General features: G+C 36.5%; 1 protein-coding gene across 3 annotated transcripts in view; it reads right to left on the bottom strand.

Moving 5' to 3' along the window:
• The window catches only part of FBXL4 (F-box and leucine rich repeat protein 4), a 60,254-nt gene that overhangs the window by 20,770 nt on the left and 26,643 nt on the right, over positions 1-12,841 (bottom strand). For all 3 annotated transcript variants that reach the window (XR_003987404.1, XM_030448220.1, XM_030448221.1), the window contains exon 6: positions 4,428-4,641. Coding sequence is in view for 2 of the 3 variants with exons in the window: in XM_030448220.1 (XP_030304080.1) it covers positions 4,428-4,641 (214 nt within the window). In the remaining variant the exon portion in view is untranslated. The remainder of the gene's footprint in view (positions 1-4,427; positions 4,642-12,841) is intronic.

The following is a 12,841-nucleotide window of genomic DNA, read 5'->3' as shown; positions in this document are numbered from 1 at the left end:
GCTATAAGAATCTGCCATTACAAACACTTCATGCAAATGCAAAAGGTGATCATTAAGATTGTAAAAAAAATTTTTAAATCTATATAAATTCAGAATACTTCCCCCATCCCCCTTTCTTTAGCATTATACAGCACAATAAGAAAGCCAAATCTCAAACTTTTTGGATGCAGGTTTCTTTTTGGCAATGACCTTTTCAAAAATTCTTTGGCATCTGCTGTTCTAATATAGTTATTAAAAAGCACATCAGATGAAAAGTCAGAATTCTGTAAGTGTCTATTGAATCTATTGAAGATTCATTTTGAAAAATACAGTGGGGCAAATCAATACTGCATATAAAAAAGTTTAAAAAAAAATCTTCTTCATGAATTCCAAAGTATTGTACCCTGACATCTAAAAGCCAACCTCCTGGAGTCTCAAACAAGCAATTCATCTCACAGAAAGAAGAATGTAATATGTTAATAATATAGATACAAAAAGATACAGAATTAGTGAACTATGAGTCTTATCTAAATCTGCTCCAGCAAAGAAACTGTAAATTAAGCTTCTGGTCATTTTATTTTTGTTGTCCTGGGGTTCTGTGTGGTTTGTTTGCATTTTTTTCCATATATAAAAAAATTTTATATTCCCCCAAACAGTATTGTAAGGCATTAAGATAATTTCAAAGTTATGTACTTGTTGGTACTATGATACTTTGAAACAACTATGTTAAAGATATGAGGGAATTTGAGAGGTTTAGAGGTGAGACTATATGGGTGCTTAAAAAAAAAAAGTCATTGGTTTAATCAGTTAAAAAAGAACACAAAATTAACTTTACATACTTACTCAGCCCTAGCTTTTGTTTTCAGAAAAAGTTCTCATCTATTGGCTTCCCAGAAAACATACATTTTCAGACTACTTGTAAAATTTTGTGCTGGAAGGATAAATATTTATCCTCAGTACCTTACTTTTGACAGGAAGAACACATCTTGGGAGAGTAGATGAGCCTTCAATAAAACACAAAATACATACTATATTATTTCTGTACACTTTAATTGGATGTAGAGGTCTAAAAAGCTACTCAAGTTGTTAACTTTCTTTCGATTTCATCTCTTTTCACTTTCGTGAATGCTAGTTTTCAGTTAGTCATGCTACAAGCTGAAAATGGCAGGGAAGCACATGCCAAATTAGAACTCAATTGTAGCCAAATTTGTCTTATGCTTAAGTTATTCAGTTCCCTGAGCCAACTGGTGCCATTTCATGATGAAGCAAATAGAAGTCACCTCATCCTTTACAAGGAAGTTCTTGTAGCCTGAAGGAAGAACAAGATACCTAGGCAGTGACAGACAGAAATAACCTCTGAAAGTCTCCAATCATTTAGTTCACAGAAATGCTTATACCTTTCTTAAGCAAGCTTTCTTTAGCAATCATTTTCTCATTTTTTCCAAAGGAAAAGGCTCAGTTTTATAGCCACCTGAACTTCCTGCAACTTAGAAAAGCGTGCTGTCAAGTGACAGTATGGCAAGTCCTTTTACACACCTCTGTGTAGAGTACCCTGTACAGCACCAAACACATCAGAGAACCTCAGTGTCTCAGCTGAGACACTGCCACAGCTACAATGACAAAGTTGCTGTTACATGCATTTTATGGACAGAAAAAATGTAGCATACAGAAACAGTGCATCTCACAACTGGCTACTGGCCTCATCATGTATCAGGAGAACAAAGCTCAAGAGCTATGTCTTCAATTAGTGCCACCAGCACCAAGTCACAGAATATCGGTGGAGCACTGGAGTGGGAGTTGGAGGGGGTGTTGGAAATGACACCTGGAGACCATTTATCCCAGTCCCAGATACCTGTCTCCAGCTCATTGGCCTCTCCAACCAGGAAGAAAAAAACCTGTCAACAAATGTAAGAGCCAGTCCCTTTTACAGCTTCTGTCTGTAGAAGGAGATAAAGTCCCTCCGACCCTGCCCTTTATTACCACAATCACAAGTGTATTGAAGTGATGCTTTCTGGATATAGACATGAACACAGACAAATTTTATACACAGATTCAAAATAAATATGGCAGCAAAACCAGTTTTCTCCAAATTACAAGCTAGCAACAGAACAGGAAAGAAACATGATGAACAGGGAGAGAACTAGAATATACATGTTCAAAATCAGCCTCCCACCCCAAAAAGTACTTGGATTCTTTTGGGGATGAAGAACTGGACAGTGAGAAAACTTTTGCCTCCAAAACTTTATGACACCAGTTTAAAAACAGTTGCAATGCAAACACTGTATGAGCATCAGGCAAGAGAAGAACAAGAGTACAGAAAAATGAAGGTGGAATGAATCTTGAGATAGATGTCACCTTTCAAAAGTCAAAAAACTTGCTTCCTCAAAGAAGGTTCACTGTAACTTGCAAGCTAGTTTTCAGGATGTACAGGGGCACCTTCTTGTTCTTTACAGCTACTTGGCAGTGCCAGGGACACAACAGGGACTGGGACACAGCAACACAGCAATTACTGAATTAAGTCAATGAAAATAATAGTCTCTGGAGTTAATTCAATTACTGTACTTTGGTTTTGCTTCATTTGGTCAAATTATGCCCTCCCTTATGTCTGCAAATCTATTTTACACCTTCAGTCTTCTCCCTCATTCTTCACATTACAGGCTAAACTCAGCCCTCTGAGACTGACACAGGATCAGGAGGCACCATCAAGGCCCTGTGCTGCATGATTACTGCCACCAGCTCAGCCTCCTTCCAAGAACCCACATTACAGAGCTAGAGGCTTTTGCTTTTTTCCACTATTTTTTTGCAATTCTTAATCCTGCACCCAAGGCAAAGAAATTTCATCCAAGCAGTCCAGACAGTAGCTCTCAAAAGTGTAACATGACCCGTATCAGGTTATTTCTGAAAAGCTGGTAGAAAAATCTTTAAGGCAGCATTTAACTCTACTGTTGTTCTGTTGTTCAGGGTGTAAGAAAATAAGAACTGTCACATTTACTACCAAAGTACTTATGTCTCTTCTCAGTATCTACAATTTTCAGTGTCCTCTCTTACAGCTACGCAAGGTCCAAATTTGCTCTTGGTTAAAAGTATTCAAGATAAAATTATAAATAAAACACTTGCTTTAAAATTTGTGCATAAAAGTCCTTTGTCCACTGTAATTTGATTTACATTTAGATTTTGATATTTCAACTGTAATTTTAATACCAACTTCTTCACACATTATAAAGAATGCAGAATATAATGCAATATGAAATATGTAAGTTTACATTAAAATTTACACCCAGCAATACAGAGACTGTAATTGTGGCTTTGGTTTCTTTAAAACACAGCTTTGGCTGTACTATTTATATGAATGGAATACTCCATGATAAGCTTTAAATTAAGATAATATTCATACTCAGACCAAAAAGATATGCATTGGCAATTACTGTATACAATAATACCTCCATTGTTCATTGTATTCTTCAAATGTATCAGTGCCAACAAATGCTTCAATTATGCTGTGAGCACACCCTCAGTGAATAAATATGAAGGCACTGGAAGCTTCAATTCAGAAGTTTGAAATTGGTTTCATACACAGAAACTGTCATTTAATAAGTCAAGGAAATGACACTGTATATGGCCTTAAAAATCATAAGGGTTAGGATCAAAGACCATAAACTTCTTCAGATGGTACAGCTATCTTACAAAACAGCAGTGCAGTAAGTAGCACAACACCAGAAAACTTTTCACTAAAAAGTTCCAATTATATATTGGAACTTTGATGACAGACCATAAAAATATTTTAAAATACAAAACTTATTCAAAGAAAACAGCAAAAATAACAAGAAACTGTCATAACAATTGCTCAGACAATTACATAATATGTTCTCAATTTTATTAAGGTTGTTTTCATCAACATTTGTTTTTTTCTGTACTTAACAAATAAAAGTCACTAACAGGCAGTTAAGTAATTGTATAAACAAAGAAATTCTGTATTGTAAGTGCAAAGTATTTTTAAAAATTGTATTCCATGTCTCAAATACTGCTAATATAAAAAGACAGTAGGAGTCTAATAATTAGCAAGTCATTCTAAAGGAGAGTATATTGAGAATTACAGAAAGTTACATAACATGACAGTTTCCCAGTTATATTGCCAAACACAGCCTGTCTGGAGTACGCTTCAAAACAAGATAAAAGCTTTCACGTTTGTGATTTCACTACGCTGCTTAAAACAGCTGGTGAAAAGTCACTGATCTTCCATACAGACTTTTTACTTATTTTTATTAAATCCAGAAGGTACTTTAAAAAAAACAAAACAACCCTATGGTTTTTGAAACTACCTTTGAATTTTTTTAATTTGCATATAAAAATTGAACTAACTTAATTCACATCTTAATTGATGAAAAAATATAACTTTACCAGGATTTAAAGTAATTATTGCAAAAGTTAAAAAAAATATTTGTTCCTACCTCCACTTTTGTTCGGTAGAGAATGAGACGCCTTAGGCTGCCCACTTTGGCTATGTGGTTGAAAGCTTGGGGTGGTATTTTATCACATGATGAGAGATTTAATTCCTGAAGATTTGGACACATTTCAGTAATAACCTCCAAGCATGTTTCATTGAGGAAATGGCCACAAGACAATTCAAGACGTACTAGTTCAGAACCACAAACCTTCAAGAACCTGTAAAACATACATTTTAAAGTGAAAAGGTGAGAGTCTGGATACTGTCAAAAACTTCAGGAAATTTTCAACAATGGGAAGCCTGCAGATCACAGCTATTATGTCATCTCAGTTAACGAATAGAAAACATGATTAGGTTAAAGTAAATTAATCATAACCATGATGAAGAAGTTACTTCTGAAACAAATCTGTACAAATCTAGAAGAGACCAAACCTAGTAGGTGTTGAGTTATTCAAGAGCACTATTATAAAACCAAAGGTAGTTTGAGAGTCAAGGCTGTTTCATTAACTTGATACTGTACATAACCTAGATATTATACAATGTTTGGTAGAAAGAAATATTTTACTACATTTTTCAGAAACATGGAAAACTATATAATGCTGCACATAGCATAAGGAGGCTCATGTCACTATAGCAGCCTTAAAAAACAATCCTACCTTGAAAATTAATTGCAAAAGAATCATTGGGGATGAAAACAATACAGAGAGGGCTTTTTATTAAATAAACATTAGTCTTGAAAACTGTTTTGGTTTAGAAAGTTCAAATATGCTTTGTTCTTGTGAATTGTTCTGAGATAATGGAGCAAAGTACAACACAGATAAAACATGAAATGCTTTTGAACAGTCATAAAGCCACTTTTGACAACAACCCACAAGTTTCCGCCAGTAAATTCAGATTCTCTTTATCTCACAAAAATCTGCAAGTGTAAAAGGGGTTAAACCTATACTTTCAAATGTACGGATATTGAGTTCCTTTGATTAATAAATCAGTCAAAATCAACAGCAGCTGTTCTAGAACACAGAGATTCCTAAGGACTATTCCATGAGTCTCACTGGAATTTAAAAAATGTTAAAGATATGAGAAGACAAACTATCCAAAATTTAGAAACTGATGGTCTCTGCATGAATTAAACCTTCTGTCTGACATCTTGCACAAGAAATTCAAGCTCTATTATATCTAATGCAAGCTTTAATTAAAAAGCATAAGCTTATGTATGACCCTTTCTATTACAAAGATCACCTTCAAACCCTAAATCAATCACTATTCTTCTAAGTTTGATATTTAATAAGAAAAATCCCCACACATTTGCAGTGATTTTGTTGAACTTTAATAGGTTCTCTAGTAGAAAAACCTAAGTTCCTAACCTATGGGCAGCACTGGATTCCCCTTGTTACTTCCTACAAAAATGGAGCTACTTGTGGAAAGCATTAGTTCCTTAAAACAAATATTTTGATCTGCTCTATTAGCAGTTCTATCCTAGAAAAACCTTCATGCAGACACAGACAGCAGCTTTAGGTTCTGACACTTTCACTGCAAAGTTCGTATTACTTCTTAGGTTTAACTGATAGAAAAGCCAGAGAGATAGGAGACTTCTGCTTGCACAAAAACTCCTAATGCTGCAATGAAACAGGTATTAGGACAGGTATAAGGCTTGGCTCCTGCTGAAACAAGCTGCTGGTTTTAAAAGCAGGCACATTCAGGGAGGGGTTCCTCAATGATGGTAACATTAGCACAGGACCTGAAGTCTGTCTTTCAAGATCCTGGTTTTCAGACCTTCTACTTTCCTGATTTTTTCATTACTTACTCAATTCATATTTGCCATTCTTCATCAACTTTTGTTATTTATTTCATCTTGCACATTACAAAGCCTTAGTTTGATTATGCAGATCCTAGACAACAGAGGCAAAAAGAGATTCCAGAATGGCATCTCTATCCTGGAAGGTTTCCAAGAATCAGTTGAAATACTGTCTGACCCTGATCTAGCATTGGGGACACTGGCACTTCAAGTGAGAGCATGGAGCAGACAACCTGGAGAGATCCCTAATATCCCACATTTTCACAGGCCTATGCAAACAGAAACCAAGAGAGGTCTGAGACATGAAAGGGGAGACCATAAGCTCCAGAATCATTGGGCTTGTGCCAAGTATGGCCTTCAAATCATCTCTTCCACTATTTTTGTCAAAGTCTCCAGTCCCTATTTAGAATTTACATCATTTTGTAAAATCAGCACTTATTTGCTGTTTTAATACTGGGTAAAGTGAATCCATCTAGACTGGTAAGCCTTATGGGTGTCAGAGCTGAATGACATGACAATTCACAACAATTAGCATCAAGTATTTTAAACATTAAACTGTTATTTTAGACTAGCAGTAGAGTCCAGCACTGCCATGGAGAAATACAGGATGGAAATCTCCAAATCTCCTAGAAATGAGAGTAGAGACACATGAATCCATTATTGATTACCAATTAGCCTATTCCTCTATTTAATGAGTGCTTAAACAATACATTCACGCAGTTTCTTTCATCAAGAAATTATCAGGTTTGTTTGAACGGTGATATTTTCCAAAAAACCTTGTCAATTGCCACTTATTAAACCTCTAGCTTTTAATTTGCTGGAGGATAAATATTTTATGAATTAGTCCATTACAATAACAGATGTTAGGTTAACTGCCATAAAATATAACAGCGCTTGGCCGTTATAAATGTTGGTAAAGATCACCATTTTTCTCCTACTAGGACTGTGAAAAGTTAACATGACCAGGTCAGGGAAACACACAGGTAACCCCCTAGAGACCTGGAGAACTCCACAAGCTTAAGGGAGTTATTACCCTCGTAACATTTTATTTGAATTCATTACACTTGAAACACACAGACAGAGCAAACACAGCAGTACCAACAGGCAGTGCACTTCATAGCTTTGCTGGTCTTTTTGGAAAAGGTTATTTAGGAGACATTAAACAGAAAGGCAAGGGGGATAAGGGACATGAAGGGGGGTAACGAGCTGACAGGCATGAAAGTAAAAACATGAACAGAAACATGAGGAGGAATCTGAGGAATGCACCAACTAGCACAGGGTAGAGAACATCAGTGAGAACTGCAGAGTTCTCTGAATGATGAAGGGACCCCAATCGTTATTTGCACTCATGAGGCTGCTCAGGACAGAGGTTTTTGTTAACATCTTTTTACACAGATCTCCAAAGCCATCTGGCAAGGTAGAAAATTGTTTCTCATGCTTTCAGAATACGTGTGCATGGTATTCATAGTTCTGAGACTTAGCAGACGCTGGATGTCTGGGTCTGACTTGGCTCATTTGAAAACAAATCCCCAAAAAAGCACCTTCTACCCAAATCAACCTATCTTCAGAAGCCTCTCCTTTAATCACTGACGATTGACTGGCTCCTATTTTTAGTCTCTTTTCCTTTCTGCACAGCCATCTATCCCTTTAATATTGCTATTATCAATATTTCATACACAATTTCTGATGTGATTTCTCTTCATCCCTTCATGTTTATTATGAAATATGACTGACTAAACAACCTAGAATGAACATGTACATTTGTTTTGCTAGACACTGGATTGGTCCTTTTTTTCCAAGTTTATCCTCATCCTAGACTGCAGTATTTCAGGGGGGGTTTTTGGCTGTTGTTTTTGGGGGATAGGGTTGGTTGTTTGGTCTGGGTTTTCTGTTTTGTATTGTTATGTTGTTTTTTTTAATAAAAAAGCATTTTCCATTACCTTCTCCCTGCTCACATGAACTGCTGCTCATTTCCCCCCACCCGTTTCAGCTTCAGCTTTTGGGAAGTTGGTCCTAGTGAAAACCTTCCGAAATATCAAATGTATCTATCAGCAGTTAGGAAGCTGTTTTTCATGCTGATGTTAAACCCACCATGATCAGGAGGTCACTTAGTCTATTAACAACTTCCAACCATGTAATTCATGCCTATCTCTTAAGCATATCCAAGGAGCCTAAGATCTACAATTAAAATAGTAAGGTACAAGAGATAGCACTCTTTGTGTCAGAACTAGCTGGATAAGACCTTCCGAACAAAATTCTCAAAATACCTTTAGACATATGCTTGTTAATGTTGTGAGCATATCACATTTGCTCCAATGGTTTCTAATGGAACTTTATTTGGTCTAAAACCTACACTTAGCTGTTAGCATAATCATAAAATCATAAAATAATTTGGGTTGGAAGGGACCTCTAAAGGTCATCTAGTCCAACCCCCCTGCAGCAAGCAGGGACATCATCAACTACATGGGATTCCTCAGAGCCTCACCAAGCTTCACCCTGAATATCTCCAGGGATGAGGCCTCAACTACCTCCCTGGGCAACCTGTCCCATTTTTCCATTATTCTCACGGTAAAGAATTTTTTCCTAACATCCAACCTAAATCTACTCTTCTCTGATTTGAAACCATTGCCCCTCATCCTATCACTGCAGACCCTTGCAAACAGTCCCTCTCCAGCCTTCCTGTAGGCCCCTTCAGCTACTGGAAGGTCACTATTAGGTCTCCCCAGAGCCTTCTTTTCCCCAGGCTGAACAACCCCAGCTCCCTCAGATTGTCTTTGAAGGAGAAGTGTTCCAGGCCCCTGATCATTTTCGTACTCAATACGAGCACTCAACAACCCATGGTTCAAAGTTACTGAAACAAGTCAGGAAACAAATCTTTCCTGAACACAAACAGCTACCTAGTTTTATATTCCTTCAGTACAATTAACCCAACAGGTTTCAATCATGCTTATTTTACTCAACCCATTTTCAATTAATACCTTGGGTACTCATTTTGTAGTCATTAACATATAAACCAATGACTTTGGTGTTCAAAGGGAAGAGGAAAAGGGGGTAAGGCAGGAGGCAAGTTCCATTTAAGAACAACATTGGGCTAGATTGTTTGCTTGGGTTTTTTTTGTCTTTAGCACTTTCCCTTGTAGTGTTATCTTGCACTAGCATCCAAACCAGGGGTGTTACCTCCGTTACGTGAGAGATACAACACTGTCTCATTTTCCTAGCCTTTCTTGCTTGGAATCCCCCTTCTAGAGCCAGTATTTCATGAAAATAACCACTCCAGTTTGCTTCAAGCCAACCACATACTTCCTCCAGCTACTCAGGTCTCTGTTTTCCAGAGCCTGCCAGGAGACAAGAAAAATGTCAAAGAATCCATCAATAAATAAATAAAAATTAGTTGGATTTTGTTCCTCCTCATTTGATTTATAGGATCTTCAGGTCTTCTCTTTCTTACTGTATTTCTACCTATGTGATTACTTGCACAAACTCTGCAGAGCACTTCATTATCCTGACCTGTCTTGCCATTACAGTCTTACATTTGATCCAGTGGCTCCAGAGTCACCACTTAATATACCTCCTAAAGTCACATTCAAGTATTTTATATTCACAGTCATGCTTCTCCTTGTTAGTATTGCTGTGTTGCACAACAGCAGCATCAATTACAGATAATTTCATTAAAAGTGTTAATTTTGGTATAACTGGACAACAAATGAGTACATAAGATGTGGAAGCATAAGAAAGAACAAATGGTAATAAAAGTGCTGGTAGAGCTGTGTGTGCTGGTGGAAGTCTGGTTAGCAGATCAGCAAGATCCTTGAGCATGTGTATGTGCAGTTTCTCAGGAAACAAAAGATTAGAAGATGAAGGACAGAGGTGACCCAGGATGGTCAAACTACATGCTGGACAAGTTGCTCTGGACACATGCGTCAGCTGTCTTAGTCCATGCAAGTACACACAAGAGTGAGAGGAGTAAAGGAATTTTGCTTTTAAAACAAAAGTTACCTTCCCTTCCTCTCAGCTATTCTAATTTTCACAATATTTTTTTCTACCCTAGCATGTATTACACTTTTTTGTGTCAGCAAACCTTAAAATATTGCATGCAAGTAGGGAGGATATTAGGTACCTGTCCCTGTGCTTTTCTCAACAGTGATTAAACCATTTCAATGAAAACATGCCAAACCAAACATTACTTAATCTCAGTAATAGCAACTCTAAGTTTTACTAAAAAAATGTGGAAATTAAGGTATGAGTCAGAGATTATTTGTAATGAGAAAATCCCTGTAAAGTAACACACTGGTCCTATTTTCTGTGACTGAGATCTGATGTATGATTCAGTTATTTCTCTGCCTTTCCTGCTAGTTTGACTGGTAGTAAAGCCTCAGGAACTTAAACACTGTCTAAATACACCTCTCAAACTGCAACTAAAGCCATGTAACATTAATAACAACAAAATTGTTACAGAAATATACCTGCCTGTGCCTGACATGCAAACATTGCATCACTAACCTGAAAACAAACCACTATTAATTCATTTTCACAAAATGAAATGCCAGAGGTAAATAAAAATCCAAATACCTCAGATAGTTAAAGCAAAAGAGTTAGCAAAACAAGCCAATGACGTTGTCAGTGATACAAAGAAATTTGCATGCAGAACTCAGTTTTTAAACTATCAACCTCTTTGAGCTGTTTAAACCCCTAAGAGCATTTATTCAGCATCTTGACGTTTAGCATAGCTCCAGCCAACTTGCCTCACTTTTCCTATATAGGTCTTACCCTCCCACACTGATATTCCCCTGGCATGAAGAAATCCACCAAACCCCTCTAACACCAAGAGAAATGTAGTGCTGTTTACGTAATGCTTGCTGAGAAATCTTTGTTTATTCCCTGTCATTTTGTATTCCAGACACTTGAGACTGCACAGATACTGATTTCATTTGTCTTTCACTTTTCCAAACACTTTTAGTTCAATCTGAACGAGCAAGTTTAGTTAGTTTAAATTACATGCTGAAATGAAAAATTTATGATAGTCATTTTTAGCCTGAAGGAGTAGATGTTATCAATAAGTTAAAACACCTTCAGCTTTGCCTCAGGATGTTAATATGCCTGAAGCATTTTATCTTCCCATGGTAATACAGTATTTGCTTCAGTCACATGTCTTAAAATCACTCTTTTTAAAAATTTTATTCTTCAATACACTTTTGCATGAAAATATATTTTTTAATTATCTTAGAATCATCTCTACATGAATCTTTTCAAGCAACGCACACATTTACACATGCTAGTTCTTTTAAGACTCTCCTAAGAAACCACAGGAAAAAAAACCATATTTCAAAAGCTATTTTGCCAAAACAAAATTCAAGCAAGAACAGCATTTAAATGTGCCCTGATTTGCAGAAATCATAACCTGAACTGTACCATTGTGAGAAAGAAACGACCAGTTTTGAACCAGCAGTGTCAACTGTAACACCAAATACTGAGAAAAGTGCAAAAATACAGAAAACAAACTAAAAGCAGGTCCTTTAAAAAGTGTAATACTGTTACATATGAGGACAAGGTGTCTTGCTTTAAGCATTTTGCCATTTAAACACAACAGTATATTTGTAGTCTTTGTGAAGTTATTTACAAATTTCATTTAGCAAATGTTTTTTCTTCTTGAACTGAAAAATATGGGTTGGCCTTTCGTAACAGTCCTTCAAGTTCTTACATCATCTTCTCTACGTCTCTGACTGGTTGGCTTGACAGCCACTTCTGGTGCAACTTAACACAAAATTCATAAACCTCAAGTATTGGAACAACAAATTTAGGCCCATTTCAAGTAAAAAGATGACTTCACCAGAGATATCCAAAATAAAAGATGCAGCTCAGTACTGCATAGGTACACCTCACTGCCTTATTTAAAAATTTTATTTGCAGAAAGAAATTGAGATTACTAAAACCAGAGCGGGAGCCAAAGAGAGCAGGATAAACCAATAAACTGAAAAGAAAATTTAAGCATGAAAGACAGTTCCTTGGAAAGTCGAAGTACCTCTGTTCTTTGGAAACTGTTTTGCACAGTATTTCTTACCAGTCAGGCTGGGCGAGGAATGTCTTGAAGTTCAAAATAAAAATTGTGGGGTTTCATGACTACATCTCCTGAATGCTGCAATATGCACATGGTGGTAGTATCTTAATGAACAGCTCGGGTAATAGAACTACAACAGTATTTGGTAGATTTCTCCTTTAAGGTAGCATCTTTCATTAGGAAGCTACTTTTTTTAAGAGTTACATGAATGCTTTTGAAAAGCATGTGTTGTTCTAATAAATCTCCTGTACTAATAGATACTTGCATAGCAAATGAGCAGCAAATTTTCTTTCCCTAGAGGCCAGCAAATCCAAGACATGACAATGAAGAATGCCAAATGAAAATAAGTGTTTAGAAATTTTACTAAAAATGATACTTCTACAGAAGAAAGGGTTGCAGAATTACTTCTTTGTTAGGAAAAAGAAAACTTCCAAAACCCTATCTAGTTGCAGTGGAGAAATTTTGATTCAGAAGTGAAAATTCAGAGCTGAAGTCAAACCTGAAAATTATTCAAATTTACAATTGAACTGTATCTTCCATTCCCAGACAGCATCTCTTCCTAGAAATC

The sequence above is a fragment of the Calypte anna genome, chromosome 3, assembly GCF_003957555.1.
Source record: "Calypte anna isolate BGI_N300 chromosome 3, bCalAnn1_v1.p, whole genome shotgun sequence".
In the NCBI taxonomy this organism is placed as follows: Eukaryota; Metazoa; Chordata; class Aves; order Apodiformes; family Trochilidae; genus Calypte; species Calypte anna.
The sequence above is the reverse complement of the archived record's forward strand: the minus strand, read 5'-3'. Positions and strand labels throughout refer to the sequence as shown.